Source organism: Terrapene carolina, unplaced genomic scaffold, assembly GCF_002925995.2.
Source record: "Terrapene carolina triunguis isolate 2854851 unplaced genomic scaffold, T_m_triunguis-2.0 Scaffold84, whole genome shotgun sequence".
NCBI lineage: Eukaryota > Metazoa > Chordata > Testudines > Emydidae > Terrapene > Terrapene triunguis.
The window spans coordinates 100,550-120,592 of NW_020664435.1; the positions used below are offsets into that span (position 1 = coordinate 100,550).

Sequence of the window (20,043 nt, forward strand, 5' to 3'; positions counted from 1 at the left end):
CCAAACACTAATGACCTAACTCTTCTGTACTTGTCCTACACAATCATTGGCATTTCATCTGTGTATTGATCCCTCAGTGAAAGGAATTTGAGCTATGCTGATTTATATGCGCTGAGAAGCCAATCTACAAGGCTGTCAAAATCAATTTTAACAAACACAGTGGCACACACCTTAATATTTTAGGCAGAATGAATTTATTCATATTGGGTTCTTTAAAAAAAGGCTAAGAATGAGGCTACATTAGACATAGACCAGAGGGACCTGTCATAGTTCTACATCTTTTGAGAGCTAAAATGTTGTTTTGGTCCATTCTTTAAGTAAAATAAATTCATACCAATGAACCAAAACACTTTGACATCAACATCTCACCTCCAATATTATTTTATAAAAATGTCTGAAGTATTGATTTATTTTCTTCAGTACATTTAAAAAGTGCACATTTTGGTGATATGGAGCAATATCAAGTGTTAGTATTAATTTTTACCTTACCCTTTTAAATAATGCACTGTTGGCTAAGAAAATAATATTTCCTAGATCAGTTCTTCCTAAATCAGGCCAACTGAACAATTTTTGTAACTCCATTTTCATTATTCAGTTAGCAGGTAAGAAACAAGTAAAAATGCCCTCTTGCCACATGGATTTTAATAAGAATGTATTTGTTTTACCTGAAATTTAGAAGCAGTATTGTTAACTTAGAGCTTTTTCTTTTAATCTCTTTTCCCCCATTGTCCTTACAGCATAGCTGAAGTGAAGTGGTTTGACTGTCTCCACTCTAGGAAGATGCTATGCACAAGGCTTCACATTCCTCTTGAGTTTCAAATCTGTTTTTGTTGCCTCCACAGCCGCCATACCAGAATGGACTGCAGACTTTCTGCTCTTTGTCATAATACCACTTCAGATCGTAATCTTGACACTCTCCTCCATCATGATCCACTGCACAAGCATCTAAAAAAGGCAAATAAAGGTTATGGTTAAAGTTTGTGAGGGAGAGAACCAAAATCATCAGAGCTGGTACTTCAGAGGCAAAGAATATTCTATTCAAGCTGGCAGACAAAAGAATTAGTAAGCTTTCTCGGGTCTTACTAGAGAACATGTTGTCTCTCTAGAACATGGTTGGTTGGAGGGGACACGATTCTACTCTCACTTCAACTAATGAGGTTTTGAAATGAGCGGAGCTAGGAAAACAGAAGTGAAGGGAGAAAAGTAAGGCCATATGGTTTTAGTGTCTAGGCTGGTTTATAAAACAGTTATACCTGGTCTATAGTGATCAGGCAAATCACATTAGCATGAACTGTCTTAACTATGTAAAAACTGTTCTTATTTTATCCTATTGTAGATGTGTTCATAAAGAGGTGTTACCAACACATCTTCCTTCCAGAAAAGGACACCAAAGGCCATGCTTAACAGGAGAAATCCATGAAAGTCTCTGATCCAAGTTCAGTGGTGATAAGTTAGATTGGGTATACGCTGTTCAGAAAATAGGTATAAGTAGTGTAACCTGCAGCAATTTGGTATGTAGCAGGCCAGATTTTGATCACATTTACACCAGTGTAAATTCAGACTCACTCGGCTGAAGTCAAAGGATTGACTCTAAATTTTCACAAGTGCATGAAATCAGAATCTGGCACAGCAGGAAAGCCAGGTATGAGGAAAGCAAACAGGAGGATGTAAAATAGTGTGGGACAATAACTTTATCTCATACTCTCCATCCTACCTTTCTTCCTCATCAGCATGGATATGCTGAATTGCAAATCAGTGCCAGGTACAGCTCCTTACAGCAGGGAATCCCAAACTGTGGTAAGTGTATGCAGTGAATTGACGGAACATTTTTTTTTAAGTAGGTGGTAAGTGAACCAATGAAGTTTGGGAACTGCTAGATTACACAAGTCTTTTGAGAAGTTTATATCACTATCAATGAATTAACTGGAGAACCATAAACTGCAGCTTGTAAATTATATTGTATTTGCATTGCAGCAATCGATCAACATACAAACACTCCCCACACCCATGCATCTGCCCTTTGTCAACAGGAATTCTATTGGGTTGTAGATTTTCAAACAGGTGAGGGGGAACCACTACATTAAACGTGGGTAACTCTTGTGGAATTTTTGTGACAATATATCTAGTAATCAGATCTTTAACTTTCAGCCTATTGCATAATATAAAGAAAATCTGCAATGAAATACACACAGCTAGATGGAAAGTGAAAGGTTATCATTGGCAGGGTATGATGAGCCTCTGTTTGGATGGGGACATACCTGATGGATGACTCAGGCCCTTGTGCAAGAATGAGCGATAGTGGAATCACGGATGTACTGTCCCCCATGTTAAGGCCCGTCGTCCCAGGAAAGGTTAGTGTTCAGAAGAAGCAGCCCTGTTAGCTCACTAATAATAGAGCAATTTGCTGAGAGTGTCAATATCCTAGCAGGCTTTGAGGATTCAGTTTAATCTGGACTGACAAGAATTAGCTGCCAGTTTATTTTGTTTTACTAGAACTGCAGTTTTATTTCTCTAATAAAACATTCTAGATCCAAGTTAAAGACTAAATGACAGCACCAGTTCTGCCCTCTGTTACACACATGGAAATTGCACAAAGCAAATTAGGCTGTATTTCATTAGTTTGGCCAACAAAAAGCTTAAGAAGCCAGGGAACTGATTAAATACTATGAGTCTGAGCCAAAGCCCATTGCAAGCAACAGCAGTCTTTCCACTGACTTCAAAGGGCTTTGCCTCAGGACCTAGAAACCATACCATAGTTAGCATATGCAGCTCCAGTTTCTATTGTCTCCTCTAAGTTTTCGTCATTCTTTTCTGGGGCTTCTCCATATTCCTCTAGCTTGGCCTCTTCAGCATTGTCCTCTGTGAAATACTCCTCCTCAAAATCATATTTTTCTTCTTGTCCGACATCTACAGGTTCCTGAGTGGCTTCTGTAATTTCTTCTATCACTCTGCTTTTCATTAGCTCTTCCAAATTCCCACCACCGTCAATTCCACCAAATCCAGGGAAAGGCATCCTGCGGGGGAAATACCCCACTTTAGCAATAGTTTGTATGTGAAGAAGGTGCAAAAGGCTCATTCACTCAAGTTATTGCTAATGGAGAACTTGGGGCCTGAACCTGTTTCCATGAAAGCTAATGGGAATTTTGCCATTGCCTTCAAGGGGGACAGGTCTTTTATTAGGAGAACAGGCTGTACATATGCAATTGTACTCCCCACACCACTGCAACAATTCAGAAGGAGTTACCCTACCTCTCTAGAACAGCTACTTGCTGTTGTGCATCTCCTCGAGTTAAAGTTTCACACTCTCCTTGCAGTTCTGGAGAAGGATAACTGTTCAGTCCCCCTGTAGGAAGAGCAGAGGTAGCAAAGTCTAAGGAAATGCATGAAATTATTCTTGTGAATTCAAGTAAGCACCTTCCAATAAATAAGCATAGCACAACTAGAAAGACTGAAACCAAAAAACAGGACAAAGAGGAAATAAGTCCACAGAAAATAGCACTGGAGATCACCCATATAGCCTGTCCAATAACAGAGGCTCAGGAGACTCCAGATTCACCTTGTGTAGATGCATCTGATTCTCTAATATACTGAATATCTTTTTATAGAAGCTGGAGCTTCTATTAAATGTATTCCTGGTGTGGCTTGAAATCAATGACAGGTTCAAAAATTATACTTGGTGCTTCTATATTGCTTATCTCAAAATGCTTATGGACATTAATAAATTATTCCTCATATCTGTGAAAATCGGGAAGTATTATCCCCACTTCACAGAGGTGGGGAGGAAATGAGATAGAGAGTAAGTGATTTGCCAATAGTCACAGAGGAAGTCTGCAGTAAAACCAGGAATAGAACTTAGTTCTTCCTTGACTGCACACCTGATCCTCTTCTTTAGGGAAGAGGAAAGTCAAGGGGATTGCATGTGTAAAAATGTACCTCAGAATTTGACCCAAGACATCATTAGAATGTAATGTTTTGTATTATAGGTATTTCTATGGTGCTCATCACTATAGTATCAGAATGGAGTTTACCTTCTTTTGTATACTAAGTGTAGTGCCCCTTCTCCACCCAGTTACCTTCTTTAATGCCAATCTGTTTACAGGTTTTGATGGACAGGTCTGGGTTCTTTTTGATCTCGCCACTCACTCAGCAGAGTGTATCTTCTTTATTTTTTCCTATGAATTTATTTGGCGGTGCCTCCACCCCTCTCGTTCCTTCCTGGCAGGGTCACCAGGGCAGCTTGGGAGGAAAATTCTAACCACAGGGTAATTCCCACTTACTTGCCAGATAGCTGGAGACTTCCAAGAAATAACACAAACACATAGAATATATTCAACACAATAATTAAACAGGAGACAAATATAACATAACAGGGTAAAACACTATTGTTAGGTTCACCGGTGCCCACGCTGCTAATACCTGGGACTTTCCGCATTCACATGACTTGATGTAGCAAATGTAAGATCAGTGTCCCATTGGTACGCGTACTTTGTTGGGGACCTTGATGACCTATGACCACAAAATTCTTCTCTGCAGTGGTTTAGCAGTGTGGCTGACTGGGTTCAGTACAGCCCAAAGGACTCACAAAGGGGAGAAGGTGGTAAATCCATCCACAGGTTTAATATGCAGCAGGTTATAAAAATCCCCAAACCCTCACTCCCTGGCTTGAGGACACAGTTCAGGGAGTAGGGAGTTCCCAAAACAAATTCCCTGACTGACTAACTCAAAGATGGTACACTCACAAACTCCACGAATGATCCTCAGGTTCAGAGATGACTCTGGACTCCTCAGTCACTACAGAGAGGCTGATCTCTGCTGGCAGGGATCCTCTTCAGGCAGGAATCAGGCTGCTTCAGTCCCAGGATTTCCCCTCACCACAAAGGGGTGCAGGCTCAAGGTGCAGATTACACAACCATACTAAAATCCAAACTGTAGTCTCCTAGCCCAGTATCCAGACACACACATAGCAGGCAACAGTCCTGAACTAGCAGACAGAGCAGAGCTGACCATGTGGTGACTGGTCTCACCTAGGGAGCTGGAGGGCTAAGTCAGCCTGGCTGGGGGAGTTTCCCAGTAAAACTCTACAAACTGGGGAACATCAGTGGAGAAGGAAAAGCCCAGCTGAGGGATCTTGCTTTCAGGTCCCTAGAGGCCAGTTCTCAGGGGGAACCCTGCATGTAGGCCTGGGTCTTACTTAGGGTGACCAGACGCCCCGATAAAATCAGGACTGTCCCAATTTTGAGGTGTTTGTCCCACGTCCCGACCGAAGTACAGTAGGGACGCCATGTGTCCCGATATTTTGTTTCGGGGTTTTTTGTTTTTTTACACTCACCCGTCCGGCGGCAATTCGGTGGAGGGTCCTTCAGTCACTGACGGTCTTCAGCAGCATTTCGGCGGCGGGGGCTTCTGTCTTTGGCGGCTTATTACTCGCCGCCGAAATGCCACCGAAGACCGTCAGCGACTGAAGGACCCTCTGCCGAATTACTGCCAAAGACCCGGACGGGTGAGTGTAACAATTAAAAAGGCGCCCCCCCCCCCCCCCCCCCCCGCAGCGGTCCCGATATTTTCCACTTAGCATCTTAGCATCTGGTCACCCTAGTCTTACTAGTTCCCCACACAGCCAGTCCTGCCCTTGCCCTGGCTGGCTGCAGACTGACTCAAAAATGGCTTCTTCCCTTTCCTGAACTCCCTGGGAGGGACATCTCACTCCCTATTGGTTGCCGGGCAGGCTCTGAGTTTGCCTTGGCTTCCCCTCCCTACCAGGGACAGTGTGCCTTTCCCTGAGCTGCCAGCAGACAGAGCCCCAGGAATCTAGGTAATCTCCTTGGGGGTTACATAAGTGTAGTAAGATGAGGCATAAACCCTTGTATCAGAGGCCTGAGGCCTGAACTAAAGTAATGGTCAAGACTTTGATAGTGTAAAGCAAAGTTAAACTGTGAGCCAGAGGCAGGCCCTACTCACAGAAGTTGGCAAGAAGAAGGCTGCTAATTGCACGTATACACATATCTAAAAGGTATCAAGTACTAATAGGATGAACATGTGCCAGGATGGCACCAGAACATTCTGGTACGAACACATTCCACAGAGATAATGAGGAACAGGCTGACCCATCCTAAAGACCGGGTCCAAAGGATAATATGATGGATAGAGTTGTTTGTTCGAACCAACGTGTATCAGGAGAGAGGCAGCACCCCAACACGCAGAGGGGTTGTACCTCGATGCGTCAGGAGTGATGTATAACTTGTTTGTACCGGTGTATAAGAATGCATCCCTGAGTGGATATCTTTGTCTGGCCTAGGGGGCAGTGGAGAGTCCCGTCACTGACTGAGCCGGTCCATTGTTGGGGGCACATATTCGTAGTATGTCCTGTAGAGTCTGCGGGAAACTATTACTGTGCTTCATTTGACAATAAACCTGGCTGGGTGCCTTCGTACCTTATCAGAGTCTGTGGTCATTGGGGGTTCTCTCAGGTCTGCTGTGTCAGCTATCTGCGCAGAGCCAGGACAGCACACAGAGGGAACACACTCACACAGCCGACTGTTATCAACATTGAACAGAGCAGAGCACCCCACTGGTGACGTCTGACTACATTGGTGACCCCGACCGCTGATCTGGTGAGTAAGCGAGTTGTCCGCTGTGGGAATCGTGATCTAACCACAAGCTAGGGAGCCCCCTTAATCCCTCCCTGCAAATCCCCACAGAGTTTAAAAAATATAATGGGAAAGAAACACGTAATGTAAGTTGTAAGGCTAGGGCAGAGACTGTAGCCTTAAAATATAAAATATTGCAAACTATAACCATGGCTGTTAAATGGTTAAAGCAGCACGCCACAAAATTGTTGGGGCAAGTAACAGTAACAAAGAAAGAGTTACAAGAATCAAAAGAAGCTACAAAGCCCTTGAATGCTCCCACCCCCCTTGCAGGGAGGCAAGCAGCCCAGAGACAACCAGCACAGGAACAAAATAAAACATTGGAAACAGCTGCAAGGAACCTACAAAAAATACATGTGCCATCCCCTGTTATAAATATTGATGGTAAACAGCAGGCTTCAGGTAGCTACTCTGTGCCTGAAGAATGGGGAGAGAAGTGGAAAAAGGTGGCCCTAGTAAAATTAAAAGATGAAACAGGGTCCACTGCAGTACAACCACTACCTTATGATAAAAGCCAGGTTCTGGTAAAACATAAACCGGGACCTAGACTCGTGCACAAATGGAAAAAGTAGCACACAATACTTTCACTGAATTGGTAAATCAAATGAAGGAAAGAATGGAACAGTTCACAGAGCACATTACAAGACAGGAGCTGCGACTCACTCGCAGGGGAGTGAATAAAAAGGAATTTCAAAGTCAAAAACTAAAATTGAGCAGGTTAACACCTAAAATTGATGCATTAACATATGGAGTTGCCCAACAACAGTTAACTGCAGGAAAAAAAGGGCATTCCTTCAATCTGTTTGGCATGCAGACAAAAGCAACAGCCACTGGGGGAACAAATTCAGGTTTTACAAGAGCAGATAATTACCCCCACTCTCATCTCAGAGCCAGGATAAAAAGCCAAAGTGCAGTTTCCCAACTGCTTTCACACACGGAACCACACTCCACACTCAGCTAAAAATATAACCTCCTTTCTCAAATATTTTTACATATCAGTATGTTTTCTTTTATATCCTTTATCAGTTTGCTACACTTGCTGCTGCTGCCTGTAACTTAAGAGTTAATCTCTCTTGGCTCAAGTCTCACTACCTTCCTAGGTAGCTCTTCACCCCCCCCACACCCTCTTTTTCCCTGCCTCTCCTTACTTTGACTCTTTCTCTGTGTTAAAAGTTATAGTTTTTACAGAAACCTCGAAAAGATAAAGCAATTGAAAACAGAAGAAAACAAGAAATACAAAGAAAATAAGATAAAAACTTTACTTTAAATAAATCCAGTAAATTAATTATTTTAACCCTTCAGGAATGCAACAGCTGGAATTATTCCTAACTTTCTTGAAGATATGGTTGCCAAGCAACAGAAATGGACATTGCTTCTAATCCTAGCCACTCACTAATATTTGAAACATGGGCTTTTCTTATTTCCATATAGCAGAGTTTTAAAATAATGTTAAATATGAAGTAATGCAAAATTCCTTGTTACCAAATTAATACAATACATTTGGCAAATATTAATATATTTTTATCAGTTTCTGTTAAAAGTTTTAAATGAAGTAATAACTTGTTTATTCAAATGTTTAACCATTTTTATTTTTGTTTGCCTTATTTTGTATAGTTATGAATAGAATTCTGGCGCCATTTGTTTTTAATTTAAGTTTGTCCTGTATATCATGTGTGTTCTCCTGTGTTGTATGTTGTGTGTGTCACGTGATTTTTTTTATTTTTATTTTGTTGCAACAAAAGTCAATTTTATTCCATTTTAAAAATATATGTATATGTGGTACTACACTATTTTAAGATCATGGTTGGGGTATAATCATAGTATTATTAACACCAATTTTTTTTTTGCAAATTTCAAAAAGGTTTCAGTTACAAATATATTTACATATATTTCTGCCTCAACAAATAATGCAATTGCAAACAAAAATAATTATTTTATTAATCACATTTTTGTTTTGGTTTTAAAGTTTTTTTTATTTGTTATTCAAAGAAAAAATGAAGGGGAAACCTCAACATTAAGGTAAAGATGATATTAATAAAATGTCAATTTCTTGTTTGGGTTTTTATAAACTTGTTTGCACTTTTAAATATAGTTATAAGAATGTGATAGCAAAAATGTTTAAAAATAACAATTTATGCATAAAGCTAACCAAACAATTTCAACAGGTTTCCACATTTTCAACAGGTTTCCACCTTTGGCTCCTAAACACAACAAGCATCATGAAAGTTTAATACCCTCAAAGTATTTGCATGGACCTGTATTTAAAATTTATTTTGGTTTAATGTTATAGTTGGTTTAATTTTATACGCTTTTCTTTTGTTATGTTATGTTAATGGGAAGCCGTGGTTGTTAAAGTTTGTGCTTCTAAACAGTTAACAAGAGTGAAATTGGTATCACAAGCAAATTAACTCTAAAAAGCTTGGTGAAAATTATGTTATTAACTCTTTTACTAACACAGAATGTTCAGCAGGAAAAAAAGCAATACACCTTCTCACAGAAGATTGTGAGCATTTATTTTAGCAGTTAAGCATTACATTTAGTATAAAATATTAGTAATGCAGCTCAAATGAAAATGAATGTCTACACAACAATTGCAAAAGTATAGCTTGTGTTATAAAAGACTCGGTCCCTATTACATAGTTTGTTTACAATGTAATATGGACAAAGTTAAACTTTGTATTAAGTTTGGGTTACTGAAAACAAAAACAAACAAAAAACTTTACTATGTTAACTAACAAAAGTTGTTGCATCCCATAGACCAAAGAAAATATCACAACCTGAAGACACCAGAAAATATTAGTATACAGTGAAGAAACCCCCAAGCATCAAGAAAAGAAAAATGAAGTGCTGCATAAATAAGAGACTGGTCAAATACACCTCTATCTAGCATATATGAACAATTAAGTTAACAATCAGCTAAAAACCACTTGCTGGACCAGGATAAACTGTCATTTAATTTCAACTTGGTTACTGGGTAAAAACAACTATAATATTGTTGTACTGTTGTATTATTGCTGTACAACATTTACAATGTGCATAACCTTGCTAAACTGTTGAACCAACACACAGGTAAAAATAAACAAAGGAATGGCAGCAAACAACATGAAGGCCAGGAGAATCAAATTGGTTAAAAAAAATTGTTACACAGTAACTACAAATGAGGTATATAGAATTCCCCGTTAGTACTGGTCACAATTTGGGATCAGTAACACTGCATCCTAACTGAGGCACATGTTATTCAAAACAATTTTGTTCAGTGTCTGGGTACCAATACTACATCCTGACACAGCAATATTTGAGGAATTGGTTATTGTCCACTCAGTAGGTTTTCTGAAAAACAACATCCATAAAAATAACTGGATCTACGTCAACTACTGGTGTACCACAGGGCAATGCAATCCGTGGAACAGAGAAGCTAGCCATTCCTGTTTCCTGCCCAGCAAAGCTTACCAGAGGGTGACAACCAGCAGTAAGTTAAACCCATAATATGAATGCACAGTACTGGGTAGAAACTAATTACAGGACATTTATATATAAAGGCCTCATTTGTAGTGTCACTACTCCAAATTTCTGTTTTAGTTCTCATATACATAATACTGTGGAACACACTATAACAATGCCTATTTCAAAAACACTCAGCCTACTATAGGGTGACCAGATGTCCCGATTTTATAGGGACAGTCCTGATTTTTGGGTCTTTTTCTTATATAGGCTCCTATTACCTCCCACCCCCGTCCTGATTTTTCACATTTACTGTCTGGTTACCCTAGCCTACTACTAATGACGGTACAAGTGATAACTGCAATTACCGTAATAGGAGTGTGTTTCTATCTGTGTCACCAAAGTAAAAGGGATAGAGTACAATACCAGACTGGAAAAACATGGTTATGCTTGGATATAAGGCGGTGTCATATGTACACATACATACTATATATATATATACCCATATATGCTACAAATATATATGCCATATCCATATTATTCATATATATTAATTATTTGGAATTACCTCTATGGCTCAATCATACTACTACATTCCTCAGTCATGGTCTCGGGCCTAACATTCCCATGCCCACTATAAGGGACTACAATCAATTGGAAAATAAAATCTGTCCATCAGTTGTACGAGGGAATGTGCAGTCTAAAGACAGGTGGGGCATGAGTTTATGGATGGTAAAATAAGGTAACCACATAACAGTGTTTAGCCCACTGGGTTATCCTGAGTCCATGCATTATGCTTTTCTGGGACAATGGGTAAACATCCTCCCCATAAAAAGACAAAAAGAGGGGGAATGTAGTAAGATGAGGCCCTGAAACATAAACCCTTGTATCAGAGGCCTGGTATGAGGCCTGAGGCCTGAACTAAAGTAATGGTCAAGACTTTGCTATTGTAAAGCAAAGTTAAGCTGTGAGCCAGAGGCAGGCCCTACTCACAGAAGTTGGCAATAGGAAGGCTGCTAAGTGCACATATACACATATCTAAAAGGTATCAAGTACTAGTAAGATGAACATGTGCCAGGACGGCACCAGAACATTCTGGTACGAACACATTCCACAGAGATAATGAGGAACAGGCTGACCCATCCTAAAGACAGGGTCCAAAGGATAATATGATGGATAGAGTTGTTTGTTCGAACCAACGTGTATCATGAGAGAGGCAGCACCCCCAACACGCAGAGGGGTTGTACCTCGATGCGTCAGGAGTGATGTATAACTTGTTTGTACCGGTGTATAAGAATGCATCCCTGAGTGGATATCTTTGTCTGGCCTAGGGGGCAGTGGAGAGTCCCGTCACTGACTGAGCCGGTCCATTGTCGGGGGCACATATTCGTAGTATATCCTGTAGAGTCTGCGGGAAACTATTACTGTGCTTCATTTGACAATAAACCTGGCTGGGTGCCTTCGTACCTTATCAGAGTCTGTGGTCATTGGGGGTTCTCTCAGGTCTGCTGTGTCAGCTATCTGCGCAGAGCCAGGACAGCACACAGAGGGAACACACATACGCAGCCGACTGTTATCAACATTGAACAGAGCAGAGCACCACACTGTGATGTCTGACGACACTAAGCATGACACTATAAAAGCTCAAAAACTTCTTTTACTAGAAATTCTTGCGCTTCTCATGACTGATGGTGAAGCATTTCTCACTGCTTCAGTAACAGAAGTAAGTTGGATTGTGTGCTACTTACGTTTTAGGAGGTTTAGGAAGACACGACTAAACTTCTGAGCATATGCCATTTCAAGTTTCAGAACCCTGCCCAGCTGCACTAGATGTTGTTCTGCTGGGAAGCTCGAAAGCTCTGTCAGCTCGCTGCTGGTAATATCGTTTCCAAGTGCTAGGGTGAACATGATGAATCCTTGGCACTTGGCTTTCAGTGAGACCTCTCTCAGTTTCTGTCTGTCCCACGAACTCGTCTTACTTCCAAGTATTGTAAATATGACCCTGTGTTGTCTCGGATTGGGGGCTTTGAAAAATATATTGTCAATTGTCCATTGCAGAGCATGACCAATGGCAGATGGCCCTTCCAGCTGGTGAGCAGATTCTTGGATATGTCTCTTCATCAAATTTTTACCACTGTACGTGATCAGATCAAACTCTTTGTTCACTGGGCTTGTGTTTCTGTTGGAGATAAAGCTTCGAGGAGCCTGCTGCACCAGTGCCACCCTCGCCCCTTCATCCGATCCCCTCGGCTGTGAGGTGATAACAAAGTGATCGAGCATGGTACTCACAAAGTCTTTGGCTCTCTCAAACTCATCACTGTCAATGCTGTCAGAGCTGTCCATGACATAAGTGATGTCCATGTTCACCATGACTGGTGGGGGAACGGTCACTTCACAGTTTGTATCTGGTTTGCATTTATCTAGGCAGGAAGCATTGAACTGTAAGCTATTTTACAGTGTAACAAAAGCAATCACTTTAAAACTGAAGTGAGACTATTTTTTTTTCATTTAAAAAGTTTGTCTTAAAAAATATTTTGAAAGCTCTTATAAGTTGGTCTGATAAACTATACTGACGGACTCCCTCTAGATTATGTTCTGAGATCTCATGGGACATAACACAGCAGTGGTAAAAGAAAATAGCCAACATGTGTTGAAGAGCTCATCTGTTTTTTCTTTCCTTGAAACCTAAACAAAATAAATGATACTGGAACAAACTCTATTTTTTAATCTGACTGTTGGCTGTCATTCCTAAATATATCTGTCCATCAACTCCCTCTTCCTTCTCCCTGCTTGAAATGTGGAAGTTACAGTAAACGAGCCTCCTTTCCCAGAAGCATAACTCTATTTTGAGTAACTTCCACTAGAAGGAAAATGCCAAATTTAATCATTTCTTTTACCACGCAGAGGACAATTAAACAGCATTTTTCTTCTTATCTCTAATTTTTACTATCTATCTTGGCTAGAAAATTATTGCACTAATATCCGGAGGATTTGTTGCTGTGAACATCAGCGCATGGATACAACAACAGGCACAACTAGCACTGATTTTGGTTAAGTGAAATGAGCAGCCTTACCATAGCAGAGTGTGCAATATGTGATGCTTTCCAAGCGCTCATCCTGCTGCCTTTCCCAAATAAGCAGTTGAAATCTTCTAGTGTCATCCATCTGTTTTAAAGCAAACATGTAAGTAGCTTAAACAAGAAGAACTGCACTCAAAGACTAGATCGCTTTTCTGAACTAAGGGTATTTCTCTGCTGCAACAAACGCCGTCCATAACTGAACGGGTTAATGGTTATAACACTGAACAGGCCCAAGCGAGAAATTGCATAACTTCTTGGGTGCTGTGCCAGTTGCCCATAAGCCCCTGCAGTTGCTGTCCATAGTTAGGACAATTAACATCTGGAGGAGACAAAACACTCAGAATGGAAGGAAAAGTTAGCAAAAAATAACAAAAATCAACCCCCACTCTGATAAAGTACATCTGAAATAAAACTTTATATAAATACTGGATCCAAGTAGGAAGGTCTTGTAGGTAAAGTGTTGTACTAAGATTCAAGATCAGCTTTCAGTTCTGGCTCTGCCACAGTCATTCTATGTGACTTTAGGCAAGTTGCTAAACCTCTCTGTGCTAAGTTCCTGTCTGCAAAATGGAGATAATAATGCTTCATTTCTCCAACATTTTGTCTGCCTTGTCTAGATCTTTAGGGCAGGTACTGACTTCTCACTCTGTATTTGCAGAGCACTAGGCAAAACAGGCTTCAGATCCTGGTTGGGACTGTTAGGTGCTACTGCAAACAAATAACATAGTTAAACACCACAGAACCTGATACCATGCTAACTTGTGGAGAACTAAAAGAATTGTTCCACTGTCTCCGCCTCAAAGAATTCTTTCACAAGAATGATGACACCACTCACAATTGCCATGTCCTCACCGACAATTTAAGAAAAAAGAATCTTCTGACTGGATAGCTCAGAGTGCAGAAACCCACACTCTTGATCATTACAGTGATTGCTTCAGGAAAAAAAATTAACTGCAAAATCCTTGACAAACATCACATCCACCATAATCTCTCCACCCACCAAAAGAACAGCCATATAGTACCCAAAATCTGAGCACCAGATAGTGATCAAACTGGCAAACAAAAAGTGCGCCATTGTAGTCCTCAACCATGAGGTCAACTGACAACTTTCCTACACCACCTACTATAAAGACCCCACACCACAATTTACTCAGGAATTTAAGGATACCATCAAATCCTTCTCCATACAAGTACAAGAGGAACTCCACAATCTCACCCACCCACCCAAGCAACCTTCTACATGCTTCCAAGATACACAAACAAGGGAACCCAGGAAGACCCATCATATCTGGCCACAGCACCCTTAGTGAAGGAATATCGGGACTCATAAAACCCATCCTCAAATCACTCATCACACAAAGGGCCAGCTTCATCCAGGACACAACTGACTTCCTCCACAAAGTCCGCAACATTAACAGCCTCCCTCAGAACACCAGCCTCGTCATCATGGATGTCACTTCCTTGTAAACCAACATCCCTCACAATGATGGCATAGCTGCCTACCTCAAATATTTACAAGACAATGGACAATCCTCAGATATCCACTCCAAACACATCATCAAACTCATCCATTTCATCCTCACTCATAACAATTTTGCATTCAATAACAAACATTTTGTTCAAACCATGGGAACAGCCATGCGTACTAGGATGGCTCCCCAATATGCCAATCTCTTCATGGGCCACCTTTGAAGAACTACTGCTGGACCAATGCACCATGAAACCAATAATACATCAATGATGTTTTTCATCCTCTGGACAGATAGCTTAAACTCTCTAATAGATTTTCACGAAAACTTCAACAACCACCACCCACTCATTAAACTCTCTCTGGAACACTCCCATGCTAGCATCAACTTCCTGGACACCACAATCAGTTTCAACAATGGAACCCTATAGACAACCATGTACAAGAAACCCCCGGATCACCACACCTACTCTTCATAGATCCAGTAACCATCCCAAACACACCAAGAAATCTGTTACCTACAGCCAGGCACTCAGATACCACAGAATACGCTCCAAGGAGAAAGTTCAGGATATATAGTTTAATACACTTAAAATTGCCTTCGCCAAACAAGGACACTGCACCAGAGAAGTAGATTGTGTCATGGAACTTGCCGCCCAAATGCCCCCAAGAGAACCTGCTTCAATTCAGAAATAAACCCCCCTCTGACTGCACGCCCATAGCTGTCACCTACCACCCCACACTGGAACTCATACAGGATATCAAACTACCACCCATACTCAATTGGGACCCCATCCTTAAAACAATCTTTCCTGAACCTCCCAATCCTGACCTTCAAACAACATCCCCCCCCAACATCACAAGCTCATCATCAGGAGCAAGCGCCCCACAGACCAGGACACACCAACTCAGAGTGGCACCAGACCCTGCCATAACAACAGATACAAAACCTGCAGACATATCTCCACTGCTACAATGAGCAACACCCCCCACAACACACCTTTCAAGATCCATGGATCGTACGCATGCCTATCACAACATGTGGTATGTCTCATCCAGTGCACTAAATGCCCCAATAACAAATATGTGGGTGAAACCAGACCCTCGCTATGCTCTCAAATGAACTCACACAGGAAAATGATAGATAAAAACAACCTATTACCTATGCGTGAACACTTTTCAGAAAGCAATCACTCTATATCTGACCTATCTGTCCTCATCCTCAAAGAAACCTGCACAACACTTTCAAAAGATGAGCCTGAGTGCTTAAATTCATAACTTTCCTAGACACTAAAAACCTGGACATAAGAACGGCCATACTGGGTCAGACCAATGGTCCATCTAGCCCAGTCTTCCAACGCTGCCCAATGCCAGGTGCTTCCTAGGGACAGGCAATCATCAAGTGATCCATCCCCTGTTGTCCACTCCCAGCTTCTGGCAATCAGAGGCTAGGGATACTCAGAACATAGGGTTGCATCCCTGATCATCTTGCATCTTGGCCAATGGCCATTGATGGACCTAACCTCCATTAGTTCTTTTTTTAACCCCGTTACAGTTTTGGCCTTCACAACATCCTGACAATGAGTTCCATTGTATTGTGTGAAGAAGTACTTCCTTGTGTGTGTTTTTAAACCTGCCGCGTATTAATTTTATTGGGTGACCCCTGGTTCTTGTGTTTATCTGAAGGAGTAAATAACACTTTCCATATTCACTTTCTCTACACCAGTCACGATTTTATGTACTTCTATGATATCTCTCTGAGTCGTCTCTTTTCCAAGCTGAAAAGTCCCAGTCTTTTTAATGTCTCCTCATATAGAGGCTGTTCCATGCCCCTAATCATTCCCCTCCCACCCGCCGCCTTCTCAGTAGCTGTTCCAGTTCTAATAGATCTTTTTTGTGATGGGGCAATTTTGTTCCCCAGTCACCCAGTTCTGTGAGATCCCGTTGTAACTCTTTGCAATCAGCTTTGGAGGAGGCAGCATGGACCAGGGGAGCTGAGGGTTGTGGGGGAGATGGGGGGAATACAAGAGCAGTTCCCCTGAAACTGTGACAATATTTTATTTCATTTTTTCTAGAGGCCCTACTCTAGCATAGTACTTAAACATGCTTAAGTTCAAGCACTTGAGCAGTTGCACTGATTTCAATGGGACTACTCAGATGCTTATAAGTGAGCATATGATTAAGAGTTTGCTGGATTGGTGCCTCAATGACAGAATATATTTAATCAGAACTGGAAAGTCACACTATTAAACTTTATAATGTTAATAGCAAAAGTGGGACAGTTGTGAAGCTTCCATCCAAATTCAAGTTTCTAAACTTCAGATCCAAACCCAAGCCACATCACAAGAGTGTTGGGATTCGGAATTCTGAACTGGCCATTCATAAAAATAAACTTGAGCTGTGAAGGTGAAATCTGGGCCTAGATCTGATCTTCCTCATGTTTCTGAGTTGTTTGGATTCTGTGTCCTAGTTTTGGGTCCATCTCTAGTTAAAAGTGAACTGTAAAGAGAAAATGGAATGGCAGGCAAGCTGAGAAATGTGACTTGACCATCCCTGCTAACTGGGCTGGGCACAGGAGATTGAGCACAGAAATCCGTTTTAATTTACTTTCCAAAAATTCTTTAAAATCACTATCCTCCTGCCATGAAATCTGTTTTTACAGGTTTGCTAATGATGCCCCATATTCATCATTCTGTGATACTACAGATACCAGAAGAGTCAGATGTCAGATGAGACCTTATAGCCACCAGGAGGGTTAGCATGAGATTTCTGGTACTTGTGGTGCCCAAGAGAGCCAATGTGTCTCCTTGTAAACCCAGAAGAGAGAGCAGATTTAAATGGCGTGGGAAAATAATTGTATATGTATCAGAGGGGTAGCCGTGTTAGTCTGAATCTGTAAAAAGCAACAGAGGGTCCTGTGGCACCTTTAAGACTAACAGAAGTATTGGGAGCATAAGCTTTCGTGGGTAAGAACCTCACTGAAGAAGTGAGGTTCTTACCCACGAAAGCTTATGCTCCCAATACTTCTGTTAATTGTATATGGTTACACTAGAACTGATTCCTGACATAATTATTGGGTGCTGATATTATCACAAGAGCTTTAAAAGATCACATCAAAGGACTGGTTTACAAATATCTCTGTTCTTCATATCAGTGGTTCTCAACCTTTCCAGACTACTTTACCCCTTTCAGGAGTTTGATTTCAGCCCCGAGTGGCAGGGCTCAGGCTTTGACTTAAGCATGTATATCTTAGCTTCGCAGGGGCCCTGCTTGCCACCCCCTAGTGCTGGCCCTGCACTTGCAACTCCCCCACTCAAACCCATCCCACAACCCCATGGGGGTCACCAACACCCAGATTGAGAAATACCGATCTAGTATATAGAGCAATATAAACACATCAATGTCTGTATGAAATTACAGTTTGTACTGATTTTGCTAGTGCTTTTTACGTAGCCTGTTGTAAAACTAGGCAAATATCTAGATGAGTTGAAAACTAGGCAAATATCTAGATGGTCTATCCCATGGAAGACCTCTACGTACATCCAGGGGTACGTGTATCCCTGGTTGAGAACCACTGCTTCCAATTGATAAAATACATTGTAGTAAGAAGAGGCCCTGAGACATAAACCCTTGGTATCAGAGGCCCGGTATGAGGCCTGAACTGAAGTAATAGTCAAGGCATTGCTAACATAAAGCAAAGTTAGGCTGTGAGTCAGAGGCAGGCCCTGCTCACAGAAGTTGGCAAGAGGAAGGCTGCTAAAAGCACGTATACACATATAAGCAATAATAAGATGAACGTATGCCAGGATGGCATCAGAACAGCCTGGTATGAACACTTCCCACACAGATAACAAGGAAGAGGCAGACCCAGCCTAAAGACAGTATAAAAGGATAATATGATGGATAGGCAATAAGAAAGGACAATACGATGGATAGACAATATGAAAGGACGATACGATGGATAGACAGCATGATGAATAGACTTATTTGGTCGAACCAACCTGTACCAGGAGAAAGGCAACACTCTAATGCATAGAAGGGCTGTACCTCAGTGCCTTCAATGATGCGTAACCTGTTTGTACCTGGGTATAAGAATGCATCCCTGAGTGGACGTCTTTGTCTGGCCTAGGGGGCAGTGGCAAATCCCGCGACTGACTGAGCCAGTACATTGTCAGGGCACACATATGTACTAGCAGAACTGTAGACATCTGATCCGGGGAGCTAGAGACTGTGTTTCGTTTGACAGTAAACCTGGCCGGGTGCCTTCGTACCTTATCAGAATCTGTGGTCATTGGGATTCTCTCGGGGTCTGCTGTGTCAGCAATCTGCAGAGCCAGGGCAGCACACAGAGGGAACACATGCACGCAGCCGACTGATATCAACATTGAACAGAGCAAAGCACCACACCGGTGACGTCTGATGACATTGGTGACCCCGACCGCAGATCTGGTGAGTAAGCGAGCTGTCCACTGTAGGAATCATGATCTAACATGACAGAAAACCACGAGCTAGGGAACCTCCTTAACCCCTTCCTGCAAATCCCCACAGAGTTTAAAAAATATAATAGGGAAGAAACATGTAATGTAATTTGTAAGGCCAGGGCAGAGACTGTAGCCTTAAAATGTAAAATATTGCAAACTATAACCATGGCTGTTAAATGGTTAATACAGCATGCCACAAAATTGGTGGGGCAAGTAACAGTAACAAAGAAAGAGTTACAAGAATCAAAAGAAGCTACAAAGCCCTGGAATGCTCCCACCCCCCTTGCAGGGAGGCAAGCAGCCCAGAGACAACCAGCACAGGAACAGAATAAAACATTGGAAGCAGCTGCAAGGAACCTACAAAAAATACATGTCCCGTCCCCTGTTATAAATATTTGTGGTCAACAGCAGGCTTCAGGTAGCTACATGAAGAATGGGGACAGAAGAATGTGCCTGAAGAATGGGGACAGAAGTGGAAAAAGGTGGCCCTAGTAAAATTAAAAGATGAAACGGGGTCCACTGCAGTGCAACCACTACCTTATGATAAAAGCAGGTTCTGTTACAACCTAGACTGGTGCCTGTCAGAACGGGACAAGTAAGTGCACAGATGGAAAAAGAAGCACACAATACTTTCACTGAATTGGGGTATGTCTACACTACGAGAGTAGTTCGATTTTAGTTAAATCGAATATATGCAATCGATATTAGAAAGTCGAACGTATGTGTCTACACTAAGGACAGTAATTCGACTTTGTCAGTCCACACTACCAGGGAAAGCGTCGACATTGGAAGCAGTGCACTGTGGGTAGCTATCCCACAGTTCCCGCAGTCCCCGCTGCCCATTTGAATTCTGGGTCGATCCGCCAATGCCTTCTGGGTAAAAAAATGTGGCGAGGGTGCTTTTGGGTAACTGTCGTCATCCGTCA

General features: G+C 41.7%; 1 protein-coding gene across 1 annotated transcript in view; it reads right to left on the minus strand.

The window, feature by feature from the left end:
• Positions 1-209: 209 nt before the first annotated feature.
• Positions 210-20,043, minus strand: part of LOC112102961 (collagen alpha-6(VI) chain) — a 112,824-nt gene continuing 92,990 nt past the window's right edge. The window contains exons 34-38 of the mRNA XM_024194477.1: positions 13,163-13,253; positions 11,837-12,508; positions 3,250-3,343; positions 2,752-3,014; positions 210-945 (exon numbers count right to left, since the gene is read on the minus strand). Coding sequence (XP_024050245.1) covers positions 773-945; positions 2,752-3,014; positions 3,250-3,343; positions 11,837-12,508; positions 13,163-13,253 — 1,293 coding nt within the window. The 3' untranslated portion in view covers positions 210-772. The remainder of the gene's footprint in view (positions 946-2,751; positions 3,015-3,249; positions 3,344-11,836; positions 12,509-13,162; positions 13,254-20,043) is intronic.